Source organism: Apaloderma vittatum, unplaced genomic scaffold, assembly GCF_000703405.1.
Source record: "Apaloderma vittatum isolate BGI_N311 unplaced genomic scaffold, ASM70340v1 scaffold22622, whole genome shotgun sequence".
Classification (NCBI taxonomy): Eukaryota; Metazoa; Chordata; class Aves; order Trogoniformes; family Trogonidae; genus Apaloderma; species Apaloderma vittatum.
The window spans coordinates 17,686-36,909 of NW_009702229.1; the positions used below are offsets into that span (position 1 = coordinate 17,686).

At 38.7% G+C, this 19,224-nt stretch overlaps 1 protein-coding gene across 2 annotated transcripts in view; it reads left to right on the plus strand.

The window, feature by feature from the left end:
- Positions 1 to 8,587, plus strand: part of SCG3 (secretogranin III) — a 26,272-nt gene extending 17,685 nt beyond the window's left edge. The window contains exons 9-12 of one of the 2 annotated variants that reach the window (XM_009879483.1): positions 1,595 to 1,678; positions 2,191 to 2,319; positions 4,482 to 4,562; positions 8,036 to 8,587. In XM_009879483.1, coding sequence (XP_009877785.1) covers positions 1,595 to 1,678; positions 2,191 to 2,319; positions 4,482 to 4,562; positions 8,036 to 8,154 — 413 coding nt within the window. In that variant the 3' untranslated portion in view covers positions 8,155 to 8,587. The remainder of the gene's footprint in view (positions 1 to 1,594; positions 1,679 to 2,190; positions 2,320 to 4,481; positions 4,563 to 8,035) is intronic. The other variant, XM_009879484.1, reaches the window with a different exon arrangement.
- The last annotated feature ends 10,637 nt before the right edge of the window (positions 8,588 to 19,224 follow it).

Below are 19,224 nucleotides of genomic sequence, written 5' to 3' on the forward strand. Positions count from 1 at the left end.
TTCCTGCTGGAATACTAGTACAGTACTGATTCAGGATAAAAAATAGTATCTTAAGCTCAGCTGAAAGGAACATTTACGGTCCTTTCAATAAGCTTTGGATTAACTGCTTAGTGAGGCATCAATACCACCACTATGATTCTAGCTTGTTTTTTTCTTCATCAGTACGTCTGATCCAGCCTGTAACCCAGCCCAGACCCATTGACTTTAGGGCATACGGCAAAGCCAGAAATCATATTAAAATAATATGTACCAAATGAAAATTGTTTTCACCAAAAAACCCTATTGTGATGTAGAATTGAGATGGTGCAATCAGGCAGGGTGCCCACAAAAACTGCTTACATGTTAGTTTTATGCAAATAGCAAGTCGAGAGGACTCAGGCAGGCAGGATTATGTGATTTCTCGTCAGATGGCAAGCACAATTGCATATGCTCATCTGCCATGAAGAGAAATGTGCTTGCTAAAAAACTAATCTTTATGTTTCAGTGCTGAGTATCTTTCTGATGAAAAAAGATGCTCCTGGCTGAGGGATAAAATGCTGGCCTTACACAGAAGATGCGATCTAAAATATTTACTAGCCTTGAAATGTCTGTTCTGCCACAGTTACCACATCTCATACAGAACAGGCTGACTGACAATTCAAAAGCAAGTCTCTCAAAAATACCCCACCAACTAGCTGACATCTATCAAATTTTGGATCCATGTTTAACTGAACCTTTAACAAAAGCTGATAAACGGAAAGAAAATTCGATACCATATCCAGAATATGACTGAGGAAAAATGGCAGATTGTATGATCATCTGCATTTGTGAATATCTATTAAATGCTGTATCAAGACGACTATTTTTTCCCCCACATAAGCATGCAATGTTTATATTTGAAACTTCCTTTTGATGAAAAGATACTTTTACTTTCAGATTAGATGAGTTCAGCCCTGAAATTTGCATAGAAAAGCATTTTCTAGACTTCTAGAGCTGTATACATGGCCACAGCTGTCTACTGGGTTTTCAGGCAAATGCTTGACTTCAGAAACTTTAAAAAACATATTTTAATGAGTTTAATTTACATACTTTTTAATCTAAATGTAATTGAAAATCTTTTATTAGACTTCTTTCTGATGAAACCATATAAAATCTAGACAGATAAGCAGTTTGGGATATTATTTTCCCACCAGGATGAAGCATATATTTCATAGTCTTTCACGCTTTGTGAAGTTGATTAAAGTCTTTCATTGCTTTTATCAGAATAAATTGCTACAGATACTATTACCTATATTTTGTGACTTAAATAATTAGAATATATATGCACACATTCACTGTCTTTATGAAGATTGGCTCTATTTGGTGCATTTATTGTCATGATTTAGTTGTTAATTTTTTTTAATAAAATTGATCAAAGTTCCATAGAGCTGTCTGTATGGTTTTTTTAGTGTTGGCTCTGTATTCAGAGGAAAGGGTGAATTTCGGGGGAAAGGATGAAGACTGTTCCTTTAGATTTCTACTTCCCATTCAGACTGGTGTTGCAGAGAATATCGTGTAGATTCTGCATCACATATGTTGAAGAATAACTGGGATTTTGTTTCGTTTTGATTTCTAGAAAACTTAGATGCAATGATAGCTGAGCAGACAAAGAAGAAGCTTGAGAATCCTTTGACTAAAACCAGAACGAAGCTACCAGCAGGTACTTATTCCAGTTTTCTCTTATGGAATAACACATTTTTTAAACCTATTCAGTTAAAAGCATGCTTATTGTTCTAGAAGGCAGAATGCTAGTTAAAAATATAGTTCCTCAAGGACCCATAGCCATAGCTTCAGTGGAGCGCAGACATTACATGTATACAAAAGCAAGCTGTATAAATTCTTTCTAAGACTTAAAGAATAAAAAAATAATTCTTTGTCAATTTCAGATCTAGCGGACACAAACTTCCCATAATTTTTCTCTCCACAAAGGAATGTGTCTGTATGAACTATGTATTATTGCATTTTAGTCACTTGTTTTCAGCAGAAAAAGGCATTCCTTTTTCCAGAGGTCTGTAGTAGAGATGACGTTTAGAAACCACTATGAGCCAGATTCCGGTGAGGTTCTTCCTCAATCATCAGTCAAATGTTTTACTTGCTAAAGATCATATTGTTGTGCTTTAGGAGTGCTTTGGTACATTGGATAAAAAATCGCTCTTGTTGTTATTTCTTTAGACAAGAGTAGTGAAGAAGCAGATAGTACGAAGGAAGAAGCAGCTAAAATGGAAAAGGAATATGAAATTTCAAAGGATTCTACAAAAAATGAAGAACATAATGCAGCAGGAAACAACGAAGAGCCCAGAGGTACAAAATAGACATTGCTTTTGCTACATCCATGCTTCAAATCATTGGAATCTTTTCCTGTATTTGGTATTGTTTTTCCATTACATTAGCATAAATACCTTCAGTTTATAGTTACTGGGAACAGTTACTGCTTACTTTTAAGTATGTGGAACTATATCCCATGCTGAGTAAGGCCATAATCTTTCACAGAATTCATAGCCCCTTTTGAGAGCAGTATGAAATGCTTTTTGACACAGTAGTGCAGAGAGATTTTGCATCTGTGGCTTTTCAGTGAAATGAGATCACCAGGACAATCAATATTCTGAGTGAGCCCATTGATTTCTCTAGTTAATGTTAGAACAAGATGGTACTGAAAGGTACTGAGAAGTTCTGCAAAGTGAAACAGTTTGCAGTTATTCACTTCCAGAGGTTAAGGATCATATGCAGTTAACCTGTTTTACATAACTCTGAAAGCCCGTTACAGTAAATTAGTGTTTCAATAAGGAAACTTTGCATAGTAGTACTTCCATTATCCTAGCTGCCTCAGCACATGCTGTGCTACCTTAGACTACCAGCTGAAGTTGCTCTGTCCATGGGGTGCAAATTAGCTGCTGTATCTCAAAGCGCATCTGCAGAGGCAGCGTGTCTCCTTCCAGTCTGAACTTCTGAAGGAGGATGTTGGTTGGTGCAGAAACCTTTCGGTGGGTTCTGTTGCTAAGGATCCAGCCTAAGCATCTGTTTGTAGTCAGTTGGTTTTAAAAAAAATGCTCTTAATCTATTTTACACCAATGCTGTTTTATGCTTGTACTTTTTTTGGATGCTTGTGTTTTCACGGCAACACGCTCAGTAATGAATTGTGGTAATCAAGGCCACTGCAGATTGTGGTTCATTAGTCACCTAGTTCAGTCCTGTGGGCAGTGCAGACATGCAAACTCCTAGCCACTTACAGATAGAAGGTGACATTTTTTCCAACAGTGGTTGTTTGAGCAGAGAAAAAGAAAATAGCTCAGGATGGCTGTCTAATTTCATAGTAAAAAAATTGTTTTTATACCCATGGGAAGGGATGAATAACATACTTCACTTGTCTGTTGAAGCTTTGTTTATTCAGTTTGGTTCAAGTTATTTTACTTTACCTTCAGAAAAAGATTCAGCCCGACCACTTTTTAGAAATTTAAATTGGATTCAAATTTGTCCCATCATGGAATGCCCTTTGATCTTTCATGGAGTAGCTTACTATAAAGCTAACTCTATACTCCAGGCTCAAAATTTATGGTATATCTAATACTGTATCCACTTACTAATAGGACCAGACATGCATATTTCATAGAATCATAGAATGGCCTAAGCTGGAAGGGACCTTTGAGATCATTTTAATCCAGCCTCCCTGCCGCCAGGGATGCCACCTCTCGACTAGATCAGGCAACACATGGGATATTTGGCAGTAGTAGCCTTCTACATGCTAATCACACTAGGTTTTTTCTCCTGACAAATGTAAGAACATTACATCAATAAAGCTTCAGTCAAGTTAAGAATTCAAAGTCCATTAGCTGGAATATTTTCTCAGGGGCCTTATTAGGTAATCCTTGAACTAATTCTGTCCTGTGTGCTTTCTCCTCCAAAAATAGCCATCACTTTAAAATTTCAGCTATAACAAGAAGTTATCACAGTGATTTTTAATGAATCCTTTTTCTCAGTAAATCTGAACAAGTGTATTTCAACTTGTCTTTCCAAAATATCACAACCTTAGATTTGCTGTGTCCTGTTAGTACTACTGTATGGAAGAGTTTTCTGACACTTTGTATATGAGTACTCAAAGCTCTCAGACTTACGTAAGTAATTTCTTGCTGTCTTAACAGCTTCATCTTTGCTCAACAATTCTTATGATCAGAAATCTACTGGTTGCCTTTAATCCACATATGCAGTGTCTGTGGATACCACCAGAAGTTATATATACAGATGAAAAAAGACATGATCCTAAGTTTGTGGATGACTAATCTTGCACAGACAAAACCTGCTAGCCATCTGTGGGAATTTTGCCTGACTAAGGTTGACAGGACTCAGCTTTTAAACAGAAACTAAGAATAGTTTTAATCTGCCTTCACCACGACCAGCTTCATCTAGTTAAGCAAGCTGCATCAATCATTGATGTAAGTGCCTGATTTCTTTCTCATCCTTTCCTCTAGGGAAAGCTGAGGCATATTTGGAAGCAATCAGGAAGAACATAGCATGGCTAAAAAAACACAACAAACAAGGTAACAAAGAAGGTATGAAGTAAAAAGCCTTGACATTGGGGTGGCCACCATATGCATTACAAAACATGTACTTTAAATTGTGTCATGTAACTTAGCATTATGTTATAAGTTAAATAATAATAATGTGGAACTGTGCTTGTCTAGATTATAGTGGTAACTAGTGGTGTTAAATAACACAGATATGTAAAAGTTAAATCAATGAATGAAAATAGTAAACTAAGGCAAATGGACGTAAACTGGCTTGAACAGCCATTGGCTACAGAACACACAGTGACTAACTCGCTAGAAGTGCTGTCACAGGATCACGGAATGTCCAGATAGTCACGGTGGTCTGCCTGTCACATTAGTTTTCTCTAGTGCTTCATTTCTTGGTTTGACATATCTTTTAATTATGGTTTTATACATGAGGTATATGTATTTGAAATGCCTAGACATATCTAGAAAAGCTCAGTGCATCTGGCTAGCACTGTGCATGCCAGCACAAACAGCAGTGAGTTATGTTTCATAACCCTAAATAGTTAAGATGCGAACTTATGTCACTGGCACTGTAATATATTGGATTACAGCCCAAATCAACTCTAATGACTTGTAGCTTTTACATGCAAAGCTGTGCAGAAGGGGAGCAGTGACTGATGCAGCTGCACAGGGTATGCTCACCAGCTGCCCCACCATTTGACTCTTCCTCAGAGGCAGGTCTATATGAGAGCTGGAGGGAGGAAACCAACAGCAGCAGGATTTCTGGCTTATTTTTCACACATCTTTATTTATCCATATAATTTTTGCCCTCAAGATCTTCCATAAAACCAGCCTCCTATCCATTCTCACTGCCATTGCTGTCTTCTGGCGTCACCCGCTCTGTAAGTGAAGGTTCCTAGCCAGGGGAGCCATAGCCCCTGGGGTATGACTGGTGGCTGGCAACAAGGATCCTTCTTGCACCAGCCAAGAAGAGGGGGATCTGTGATGAGATTAGCCCTCTCTGTGAGTTGAAGTGCATATAAATTCCATTTTGGAGATGAGCGTGTGCCTACAGCCCGACACATCCTTTTTGCTATACAGAAACTCCGCAATAGGAAGTACTTTAAAGAATTTTTTTCCATCTCTAAAATCATTTCCACAAAATGACAGCGATGGCAATTAGCAGCAGGCACACATATTTGCTCAAGAGTTTTTCTGGCAGTTCTAATGAATGTTTCTGTGTATCAGTGTACTCATTATAGTAATTAGATCTCAGTCATGTGTGATTATTTCTCTGTATCACGCGTACCGACTGGGCAGCCCCCTACTCCTCTTCACAGTAACCTTTCCTCTTCACTGCTGCAGTCTGAAAATGGCTGTGACTGCAGATCAATAGCGTTTTATCTGCCCGTGAATGCATTAAGATGTACGCTTTCTGCTTAGATGGATTTTCATTTGCACTAAAGAATCTTTATTGTCCTCTGGCAATGGAAGTGGGCCCTAAAGCGAGTGTAAGTTCCGACAAAATTAGAACAGTGTTCCTACTCTTCTGATACATTTTCTTTATTGTGCCTTTCCATCCTTTTTATTTTTGTAAAATGCTAATTCAGTTCTCCTGGGATGATGTTAAAGGAAGTGCAGGCAGGGTAAGATTATCTAACCGTGAATGCATTGCACTGTATTTCTTCAGTACAAGATTAGGTGGTTTTGATGTACTCATCATTCATTCCTCCACTTCCAGCTTGTGCCTGGGAGCTAGCGGAAAAGTAATTCACTAAGTGCTTTGTGTACTGAAACGGCCGGTCTTTTCCACCCCTATTCACTGGTTGGTTTACTCACTGAATACACTTGAAGAGGTTTAAGTTTTCTTCAGGCAAATGTGTGTAGACCCTTAACTTTGTATGAATTTTAGTGGGAATTATTATTTGTTCAATGACCAATGACCTTGGAAAAGTTAATTTGTATTTTCTCAGTTGAAAAATACCAATTGCCTATGAAGGAGGAGACAAGTAGACTTGAGTGATCTGGGGAGAAATATGTCAAAACTCTCGCTTTTGGTCTGATTGGCTTTTGTGTCCGAAGTTTGTTCTGCATATATATGATCTATGGGCTGTGAGGGCCCATCCTTACCATCTCCCTGACTTGCGTTGATCATTGAAATCAATGCTCTTTAAGACCAGCTCCTCTCCTGTGTAAATTAACATCACTCCCACTAAATGTGATTCCATCGCACAACCACAGAACATAACTGAATAATTTAGTAGCTAATACATGCAAATAGCATGCTCGATTTTTCAGAAAATACTTAGGTAGTTGATAGTGCCATAATACTAACAGTAGCCATTTAGGAATGAAAGTAAATTCTGTATTTAATTATAATGGCAAATGGCTTGATTTGAATATGCAAATAAGACCTCACTTCATTTACTGTAGCAGTTTCATAGCTCAGTGTAATGCTGCAGCTGTTGTGGTGAATATAAACCAAAGCTGATTTTTCTAATTACTTGTCCAAATTAATAGGTTGTAAATACATATTGGAAATGAGCGGTTACCAGTTTCAAGGAAAAAAATCAATTAAACTGCCATGAGATATACAAATTAGCCAGAATGGGATAATATCTTAATAGTTGTAATCTCATGCAGAATGTTTAGTAATTAAACCTTCACATCTCCATATAATGACCTTAGAGTTGTAAGTACTATTCTAAAAGTAAAATAAGCTCAGGAATTTTGATGTGAATAATGTGGCTATCATATTAATTTAGTATTTTTGTATATTATATTGATTTAATATTTGTTCTTCCAGCAGTATTTGTTCTCTACGGTAGAAATCTTTTAATGGAAAATAGCTATGTTTTCAGCACAGGAAAAGTTTGTTTAATGCACATGGTGTGAATCATGCTGCATAGATGCAACCGTCTATGGGAGAAGGAGCAAAGGTCTTTCAGCACTGTGTTGCAGATTGACATACAAGGGTTGTCAAAGTCTACTTCGGCACTAACACTGTCATGAAGACTACTTGCTGCAGTATTTTTCATCTCAGGATATTATGTTTTGTGTCAAGTTAAATAATTGTATTATTTCAATTTATTTTCAGGAAGCTGCTTTCTTGAATTTTCACTACAGGTGTTTGTAGGAAGTGAGAATTTTACTGAGATTTCAATAGGAAACAGTCAATTTAATACTTTCTTTTTAATTCATTATAGTTGTGAAAAATAATAGGGTTTTAACAACAGTTTTTGCCATGCAGACTAGAACATCAAATCTCTGGACCAGAAAATACTCTTACTTTGGCATTTGCTAGCAATCAACCAAGAGCAAGAGATGATTTTTCATCTTGAATCCTAAAAGCACCGTCATATGTGAAAAGACTGTGCAAGTGTTTGGGGTTTTTTAATGGTTTTTGCAAGCTGCACTTGCAGTGAACTCTCTTCATGTTAGATAAAGAACATTTGTTAGATAAACATTGTTTCTTAGGTGGAACAGTACAACAGTAATGACTCATTGTCAAATTAATTCTTATTTTTCAGACTATGATCTTTCAAAGCTGAGAGATTTCATTGATCAGCAAGCTGACGCTTATGTGGACAAGGGCATCCTGGACAAGGAAGAGGCCGATGTAATTAAACGCATATATGGCAGCCTGTAAAAAGCTAGTGGCTGCCACACATGTAGAAAACTAGTATAGCTTCCCCACTCCTGGCTCAATGACTTCTGATCATTTTGAGGTTATCATTAGAAATGCTCTGTTTACACTGTACTGACAACTTTCTAGACAGAAATGAAGAACTGTAGTGCTCCATGCACTGACTGCATATTGTATTTTCCTATACTCATGGATCAACCCTAAACGCCAAATTCTGACGCTGAATTTCTATTTGATAGGGTAAATGTTTATGTAACACTGATTTATTATTTGTGTTTGGTTTACTTTTGTAGACAAACCAATCATTTCTGTTGGAAAGTTCTTTTAATGCTACATCTTTTTACTCTCACTCCACTAGCTTTCTATAGACGTAACTATGTAAAAGGCATTGTTAGAAAATAGTTCATAGCTCTCTAAATAAAATATTTGAAAATAATTTACCTATTAAAGCTTTCATTAATCTTATATGATTCTATATCCAGAAATTTTGTTTTGAAATCCTAATGCCTCTTTTTTTCTTGACCCCTTATTTCTTTATGTAGTATTCTGTAACTCAGACTGATAAATCTTTGACACTACAACTGCCTTTCATATTGCAGAGCTGTATTGTCCCATTGTTGTTTCATTCAGCATGTATAAACACTCTCTTTGGTTCATCATTTGATGATTGTGCATGCGTAATTAGTTGAATTCCTGATGTGATTAGCCTGAAAACAAGTGTAAATAGCCATTACTTTCTTTAAAGTAAGAAACAAGGAAAGCAAGTCAAGTCATTTTGCATGGGAAGAAGAGTTTGCAACTAGAGATGTGTTTAGGAACATGGGCCCTGCTTTCCAGAAAGACTTACTTAAAAAAGAATTTATCATGTCTCAGCATCTCTGGAGTATCAAAGCTGTGGTGTGTTTACTGACTTCTGATCTGTGTTGAGCAGTATGGTTTTGAAAAACTATGTTTTTGGCATATATATGCTGTCATTAGCCAAGAATTTGGTACCTCCTAAAGAATGAAAAAGGAAAATTAAAATGTTGCCCTCATTCTTCTTGCTCAACTTACAGAGTTCATGAAGAATGGTTTAAGAGATCTTTTATATTGAAGTGAATGGATAATTTTATGTATGAAGAATTCAAGAAGCAAGATCAGAAGTAAAGATCTTTTTAGAAAAGTAAATTTTAAGCTGAGTTCCAAAAGATCTAAGTCCTGAGACTTACCCCCTGCAGAAGTAATTTGTCTTAAATGAACTCCAGGAAAGCCTGTTCTTTTTAGTTACAGGTTCTTCACTGATAATTGAGGTTATCCCTGCTCTGTTTTTTTTTTTAAAAACTCACGACACTTCTGAGATTGATACAGGCACAAATGTTAGCTTATGCAGAGGTCGGCATCTGCCTGCCAGTGAAGGGAGATGCTGACTTGCAGCACTGCCTGCACAGCACAAAGTTCTGTAAATATTAAATGGGCAGGTCCTTTCTTTCCTCACAGCTGGAGATTAAGAAGAGGAGATTCCAGCAATATTTCTTAGCCAACTGAAGTAAACTTTGGAACCCCTAAAAAGCATAAATTATCAACTGAACATTACAAACAGAACATTATTGGTAACAAATACTAAATCAATGTGATAGCAATAAGGTGTTAACAGCGTATCTATTTGAAAACTGATGATATATAAGCCAGTGAATGCTTCCCAGCATACAAAAAGTACATCACTGCCTGCTCATATACATCCTGATAGGGATCATTGAATTGCAGCATCAGTCACTAATGGTAGTATTTACTTTAAGATAAAAACTGTATCCAGAAATGTAGCCAATGTAACCTTCCTGTTTGAAAAATAAAACACTGCAAAAAAATAATTAGGAAAAAGGAATTCCTTTTGTTCTGAATCAGTGTGTTTGTTCTCACCTAAACCTCTAATCTTTTTTATTAGTAGTATTGCTAATGTTCCCAAAGAACAGAATTTCTTCTTGTCCCTGTAAATCTCAGCTGTTTCATGCAACGGCTTGTGACTGACTTTCTTATGTGATTATCACACTGAAAAAGTGGACTTCTGGATTTAGGAAAAAAAATCAAGAGACAGATAATGAAACTTTACAGTTGGGGAAGTGGTAATGATCTAAGATCTGAACCTAAAAGACAGAAAGGACAAACTTTCCCAATGGCTACTTAAAAACAAAAAACAATTTTTCCTCTCCTGTCAATATAATCAGTAGTACAATATTTTTAATTTTCTTTGAAAGTTAGGTTCTTCCTTTGATCTCTTAGGAGTCTATGCAGGAGTCTGGTACTAATGCAAAGGTGTCGTCAGCTAGCGACCCATGATTATGAACACTTTGTGCCCACAAGAAGGCTAGTATAATAATTTCAACCCCTCAGTTTTGCAAATTTTGTAACTTCAACAAAGCATAGATGATGACACCGTTTAGGAAAAGAAAGTCCAAACAGTGGGTATGACCTGATTCCAGTTCAGAGGATGCATGTTCTTGGACCTCTTCTGTGCTTTCCCTGACACTGTGCATCACTTGGGGTGCATATGCAGACCACTGGACCAAGCTGATGACCAGCTGAGAACAGAGTAAGCCCTCTGACGGATAGTTGAGCAATCTCAGCTACGCTCTTCAAACTAGATTCAATGCCCATCCTGCCCAAGCCTATTAAAATTGTTACTTGAATGCTTCAAATAGCAGTTTCACTGCTCATACATCAAATGAACATCTATCGGTAAAACACACCTTTCAGAGCTAGACAGTAAAAACTCAGCCAGCCTAATGAATCACCCTGCATTTCTAAAAGGCTATGACTTACACTAAATAAAATCAAACCAAGTGACGCAAGTTTCAACCTGTGCTACAGTCTTTATTTTGAAGGGAACACAGTAGCACTGGACATCTGCTGCTAGTATATAATTAGTAGATCATATTCTCTCAGTGCTTTACTTTTTCCTAAAGAAAGACATCTTCGACATCTGCACACCTTTGGTTCTAAATTGACAAAAATTAGTTTCTATGTTGTTTATATCTCTGCTGGATCCTTCAGAAATCCTTCACTCCCTAAATTACCACTGAAAATGTAACAAGTACAACATATATGTTATTCATCTTTTCAGCTTTTCTATTAGACTATTGTTTCTGATACTGTACTTTATTAAACACTTTACTACAAGCTACAGTAGTACAAGGCTGCTTTTGTGTGTTACAGAGAATGCATCTTTTCTATCCACTGCCCAGCTTTTTCATGATGTCCTGCGCCGTGGAGCAATAGGAGTTCATCACGATGTCTGCGGGAAGGGGCATGCCCTGCTCCGAGAACGTTACACACAGCTACAGCACCCGATGGCCGAGCTAACTGGACTTACAGGGGTTTAGTTGGCTCCAGCCACATTGCAAATGAGTCCCAAATGAAAAATTTCAATCGGATATGTCCCACGTATCATTTAAAAAGATCCTAGTCCAAGCCTGACTAGGTTTTGACTTTTCAAGCTTTGACTGAAGAAATATGTAAAAACACAGCTACAAACATGCAGGTCCTGCCAAAGAACAGGTACAAACCAGGGAACTTTATCTGCACTGTTTGCTTCCCTTCTGCCTGAAATTGCCCCATTCCAGCCCTAAACCACACCTTGTAGGACTGGTACAAGTATATCAACAAAGAACAAAGTTAGAGGAAGAATAAAGGCAGAGGAAGAAGGAAAATATACAGGAATCCAACTTTTCACCAAAGCTGCAATAGGCTGCCAGGACAACGAGAATCGCGCTGGCACTCAGGCCAAAGCCAGGCTGCCCACAGCCGCCACCTCGCTGAGGAGATCCAGCTCGTCAGGGCCCAGCTGGCCCGGGGGGTCAGGGCCCAGCTGGCCTGGGGGCTCGTCAGGCCCCAATGGGTCGTCCCCACCAGCCATAAAGAGCAGCCTCCCCCCAGGACTTGGAGAGAGTGGTTGCTGAGGGTTTTGGTGAATGGGGCTGCTAAAGCGCTAAAGAAGGTGGAGAAGGAAGCCAAAGCTGAGGGCTCTGGGCCAGTGCTGAGCAGTAGTTGAGGAGCAGAGGCCTGCTCTGGGGCCGTGGCCAGCAAGGTAGGGCCTGTTGCAGGCAGCCTTTCTTGTGGTTAATGGCGGTGCCGGAGTCCTGCTTGTGGGACGATGCTTGTGTCGAACAGAGGGGTTTGTGTCTCTGTTGGGTTATGCTGTTGGTTTTGCAATGGAAGCTGTGCTGAGTGCTGGTGTGCCCGGGTCTCCCGAGGAGCCAGGGACCACTCAGGGCGCTGCTGGCCTGAGCTGTGGGGCTGGGGTCTGAGGGGAAGGGCGTGCGGCACTGGGCCTCTGCCCAGCCATGTCTCCAGGCCGACGCTGTTGCTTCTTCTCTGTACTTCTGCGTGGCTTTCTCAGCCAGGGCAAGTGGATGCAAATGGTGCCGCCAATATTCCACTGTTTGTTCTGAAGGTCCTCCAGTGTTCTTGGGAAGGACGGAGTGAAGCCTGGCTCTGCCAGGAGCCTGGTCGGCCTGGCACGGGTGCCGGGAGTTGTGCTTCCGACTCGCTCAGTGCAGCACCCTGGTCTGGCGTGTGCTGTGTAGGCAAGGGCATTATAATAGCAGGTCCGTGGTAGGAAAGGATGAAATTTTTCAGTGGGGTAATAAAATATAATTGAAGCTAGGGTTGCCTTTGAAAAAGTAGTTTATTCTGGCTCTGGTAATGTTCTGCTCAGGTTGACTGACAATAGAAATTACTATCCTGTGAGGAATAGATACAAATTACAATTCAAGTTAGATAGATGACCTGAAACTAACTCACAAGTCTCTTCGAGAAAAATCAATGCTTCCTTTTATTCAGTCTAAGCTTTCCTTGTTCTTGTTAATTTGTGTGCTGTGGCAGACCTCCTCTTTAGGATAAGAACTAGAGATGATTTGAATGGCTCTGAGTCTGAGCTCCTGTAAGCTCTGGGGAAATACCAGTTCCTCTGTAGCTTTGAATTTTTATTTCTATTTTTAATGAATTAATTTAACTTTCTACGTTACTTCTGTCTTAACATACTGTAGAAAGCATTTGCTCTGAGGGAGCAATAAACTCTATAAATGAGCTGATATATAGGAAACTACATATGTCACACTGGGGATCTGGCAGTTCTTTACTCACAAGTTTTGTGAAGCTTACTGAATACTTGAGGCAAAATTGTAAGATGCTTAACAAGAACTTGCTAATACATTGACTTCAGGGCAAAGAGTGAACACTGTTGGCACTCTGCGTTCCTGCGCTTCAGGTGGGATCCATCTGCAGACTTGAACACTGGCATCTCTTCTCAGAACAGTCAGGGCTTACCAGTGTGGCTCTTGGTAATCTTACAGTTTTCTTGACTGCACAATTAGATCAAATAGTTCTTACAGGTCTCATTTAGGAGGGTAAGCTGTATGGTAAAGGACATTATCTGCCCTGAAAATAGCATCCAGTAATTTGTGTAACTATGTTTGTCACAAAAAAAAAAAAAAAACAACCTCAAACCAAATTAGAACCAAGCTGACTTAATAATGAACAGACATATTGGAATTTTTCTATTTATTAAATTAAAACCACACAAAATGTAACTGCACACAAGAACATACATCTGATATTCCAATGCCATACCTCACAAAGAAAAGGGAAGAATTACAGCAAGAGATTTTATTAGCGGAAATCCAATTTGCAAACAGTCGTTTAACCATAAAGGCTTTAACTAATCAAAACAAGCTGAATTCCCCTTTCTAGGAATACATCAAAACCACACACAGACAAACAGAGAGTTCAGAGGCAAGTTCTGCAGCCCTGAAGTAAACAAATCTTCCACAGCAAACTTGCCTGTTTTTGTAAATTTCTATTTTCATAGTTTGTCATTTACAAGCAAACAATTAATATTTTTAAATACTTAAAACAAAATTCACTTTAACAAGTATTTACAAAATCTTTACTAAAGATCAACATCCTGCATAAAGGTGACCTCAGGGATATAGTTTTGCTACCATGCTACAGTTTGCACAGAAGGGGTATAAAAGGCCATTGCTAGTTTTGGAAGGCTTAAACCGTTTGTTGATATAGCATAAGGACATTAACCTATGGAAGGCAGAAGAGGTCATAATTTCAGTGCAATTACCCATTCATGACTTGTTTAAAGTACATCAAGATGATGAGTCCAAAAGACTTGGGTTTTGAATTATTGATCATTTAGTTCTTTAAGAACTGATTTCATGGAAAGGTTTCAGGCCACCACATCTGTCTTCTACTGGTGATACGAAGAAGTTGCATAGGGACCTTCCTCATCCTCCTCTCTAAAAAGAAAATCACAATTATCAGATCAAGGACACACTGTGTCTCAACAGTAAAACTGTAACGGGAGTGCAGATAATCACTTTTCCTTATGGATCAAGACTCATTGCCTAACAAGAAGACTACCTGCAGTATACCACGGTTCATTATACATCTCTGGAATTTTGTTGCTCCAAGAACAGGATGCTGAAAACAAGTAAAGCTGTGTAAGTTCAACATCACCAAAATGTGTTTAGTTTCATGAACTGTTCTTGACACTAAAGTGCCAAACCAATACAAAATAATGTAAAAGACAAGGAAGTAGAGGCATGCTGGAGTTCTAGTACTGTTGCTTCTCTTTTTTTAAGTTTGGTTTTTTTTAAATAGCAAGCTTAGTTGTAGGTTGATAGCCTTTTAAATGGCAGGGGGTGCAGATGGACAGAGGAGCTAAGAGCAGGAGCAGCCCACCAAAGTTGTAGCTGGATCTGTCCTAATGCTTCAAGGATATTCCACAGTGGGCTCCTTGATGTATACTTCTGTATCCATCAATACTGAGATCACTTGGATTTTCTTAGGAGAAACAGTTGCCCACAACTGCTACTGTTAATGCAATGACTGGAGAGACCAAAGCACTGTTGCTATTAAAAAATCCTCAAGAGAAATCAGTCTGCCTATTGTTTACTTGACAATATTGCCTTGTAAAAAGAAGTGGTTATGTAAGCCTATTGCAGTGTGGCATCCAGCACTAATTTAAGCCTGCCAAGTTCTCCAAAGATCATAGTTTTCTACTACTGTAGCTTCAAATTTATATTCCTGTGAGTCTATGCTGCCAATTTTAGTGTTTTGGTGATAACAGGAAGAATTAACAGCTGCTACACTGTGAGCTTCAAAGGATTTCCTGTTACTTCTAACACTGTATGGCCTCCATGCACAGGTACAGTTATTCAAATAGTCTAATAATTGTATAAGGTAAGAACTATGTATTTCAATACTGTTCCAAACCCCAGTCATGCAGACTTCTCTCCATTAACTTCTAAACATAATTATTTAGCTACAATTCGAATTTTATATAATCCCTCAGAAGAGCATCAAGAGGAAAGAAACCTAAAAGCTAACCAAGCAGCTGTGGAACTTGCACTCATTTTCCCAGCCCTTCCCTGTTCTTGTGTAGTTCAGCAAAATTTTCTTAAGCCAAAGACATGATATTGGTTTTGCTTTGAAACAATATTGTTAAATACAACAAAAAAACACACACCCAAAAAAACCCCTCACAACCCCCCTCCTCAACAAAACATGCTTTGGATTAAATTCGTGGCTGCTGCAGGGATGTGTGGTTACAGTAGTACTGAAAACAGATTTTAGTCTCTTGCAAATACTACATCTATTTACATTAATGATGCTACAGACCCAGTACTAAGCACAACTCCTAAGATACAGATGATCTGTGTATATTTAAGTAGTATCTTTCCTTATATCATCAATTCTGCATTGCAAAACTGCCATGGAATACTGTAATCTGCAGATATTGCTCCTAATACCTGGCATGACAGTGAAGGAAGGAAGCAAACAAATAATATTTAGCTGAAAAAGCACTAAAGCACTTTTGAGCTATAAAAATGTCTTCAGACATTTAAAATTTTTTTTAAACTGAAACCTATCAACATACCAAGCTTGTACAACTGGACTAAAAGACTGTAAAATTCAACCATAACTGCTTGGCTGAAGCTAAATATATCAAAAAGTGTATTCTGAAGCTCTGATACATGCCCTTCTGAGGCAATGAGCTTCTAGACACATATGCCTAGAACACAGTTCCAAACAGTCTCCTGCTCGTTTGTGAGGCAGAGGAAGAACCTCTACATTTTCAGAGCTTAGACTGCCCAACAAAGGAGAAGAGTATTTTCTATGCTGTACACTGAAAATTACTTTGTACTTCTCAGTTTTAGGTTTTCCCTTATAGAAGAACAAAATGCAGTGGAGTTGCAGCGAAAACACCTTTTTAATTGCAGGCTGCCATGATTCGCCTTTCCGACTTTTTCCTGAAAGCCTTAATAGAGGGATAACATCCATCACGACATGGCAACAGCCAAACACGGGACTGAAACTAGCTCCAGTTGGCGATGGTAGATAGTAGGAGTAAATGTGGAGAATTGAAGCTTTGAAATAATGTTACATTAGCAGATCTTCAGATATCCAAGTAAGATAACTAGTCTAAGCTGTTCATCTACACCTCCCTTGCGAAATACACGCTTGGATAACTTGTCAGCAGAAGACAAGAGTGGCACTCGCCACATCCAGCTTTGAGGGGTTTCTGTCTGTGGTAGGGACATAAGCACCATGTAGTAGGTTGTTAGGCTTAAAACTAAGCAAAGCAGTGACTGGCTGTAATGTGCAAAACAAATTTCTGACCAAGGCTCAGGCATGCTGTAGTTGGCAGTAAGGGCTTACAAGAACAGTTTTTACTTTCTGTCTCAGGCTTCAGGACTAGACTATGTGAAGAGGTCTACAACACATTACCTCATGGTAATGGCCATGAAATATTACTAGGATAGATCTTCAGAACTGTAGGTAGTAAGTTTCTTCTACTGGATTAATTAAAAACAAATTAAGCTTTACATGAAATGAAATTACCTGGCCTATGGCTCACAAGCAACAACATGGCAATGTACGTTTAATGACCAGACAATAATCTTCACTTTTAAGATGCTTAAAACAACATGTTAAGTCACTGAAACATTCTCCTTCAGGTGAAGGAAAAACAACATCATGACAATCTTTTGTAGAGCTGTCTCTTTCTGTTTGCTGTTGCCTCTTTGTCCAGCAGGTTACAGGAGCTGAAAGAGATCTACTGCAACTACTGTATGCACTGGGCCACAATAAAAAAATACTAATGATCGCTTCTGTAAGACCAAGCACATCTGAGCGTGAACAAGTAAACTCAAATCCGATGCTTGCAGAATCCACAATTAAACAAGATAGCACACTGAGTTAACGGCTTTTGGAAGTCTGAAAATAGGATTCTCCACAGGCAGTCTCCTTTATTGAGGTATCTGTGTTCTCAGCTGATACCAGTGATGGTGAACAATTATTGGACAGATTAACTCGGTTATCAGTTTCAAATACTTCAACACCCTACTGTTTCCTAGGTTAAGGTCATGGCATCTGAGCAGACGACAATATATGGTTCTGTTCCACTACGGCACACCAGTTAATTGGCTGATATAAGCAGTAGGAACTAGAGCAGCTCTAGTTACAAGGTCTTCAAAACGTGTCATTAAGAGGTAAATGCAGAAAGACATGACCTGTTCCAGAAGTGCAGTATATGGCCCTGGTGCTCTAGCATACTGCAGTACCACCTTAAAATATTAAGGATTCTATAAAGACCTTGCATTAAACCTCTGGTGCTCAACTATGCTGCAAAAAGCATCACTGAACTGAAATTTCAGTTTTGGCATCCCGAGACATGCATAACAGCATTCTGGGCAAGATACAGCACTACCATATTTTCTCCAACTATTACAAGTTGCTTTTCTTCCATGTGTGGATAAAACTAATAATGAGTTTTCTTTCTTAATATGCAAATATATGAGTTAGCAATATATACTACAAACAACTATATAAATACTTCTGTGTTTCTTTTGGCAATATATATTGCTCAAAATAAAATTGGGTCCTATTGCCTTAAGCTGCTCACCTACAGCTGCATCTTGAGTGCATTTATACCTGACTGGGGGATCTCTTAACCAATGATTTCTTGCTTAGTGAAGCTCTCTAGTAAAAGTAATAATACATGCACATCTAGCCATATGCTTACTAAACTCTAACAGTGAAGGGTTGCTGGCACAAACTAGAGTGGACCACATTCTCCAATGTTTAATGCTAGTCTACTCACATGGCTATTAAGTTTTAATACCTAGTCTAAATCTGCACCTATGTGCTCCTCAGTTCTTCCACCTAACAGCAACAGGCTTCAGCTGGGAAGAAGCTCACTTCAGAGTTTAATATACTTTATTTGTTTGAAAGCACAAGGGGTGACTTTGGGAGTTATAAGGTGCTGAAGGAGTACCTCAACTTCTCACAGTAATGATGGAACTTTGGCACACTCAACAGACTTGGTCCTGAAAGGTTACTTTCTTCTTAACATGTAAAGTATGTTGTTTGCACTCAAGATCAGAGTATGTGAAATGAACCAGGATGACAGTTTTGCATTAAACAAATTTGCAAAAGCCAAGTACATATCTGCAGGCATAACTGCTCTCCAGTGCTCTGGTAAGAGAAGCAATACTAGTCTCCTGCAGTCACACCTCTTACTGTCATGAGAAAGGCCACCATGGCATCACCCACTGAGGTAATTTCTGCAGAAGATAAACAGGCCAGACAACCAGCCCCAGAGGCTGCTTGTGAACAAGCTGAGGAAGCTTGTTCCAAGGACATGTGAAAAGAAAACACTACTGGAGTCCCTTCTTACTTTAAGTCTTTCTGTACTCTCCACGGGATGCCTACACGTGCCAAGAAGTACTGCTTTTCCCATGAGTAAAGTGTGTGGGAGCTCCTGGCTGTTGAAGTAATACTGAAAAGGCAGAAGTCTTCACAGGCAGATTTATAAAGGAGGGATTGCACAGAGAAAGGAGATGGGATAGCTTAACTGAAATTGTGGCATGGAGAATATTTACACAATTATGAGGCAATTTGAGACAGAAGAAAAATGTGTTAATCATGCCTTGCTGTACACAAGCAGCTTCTACATAGGCCTTGGCTTAGTACTCTACTGATAACTATGGGTTTAGTTAAATCACAGAATCACAGAATGTCAGG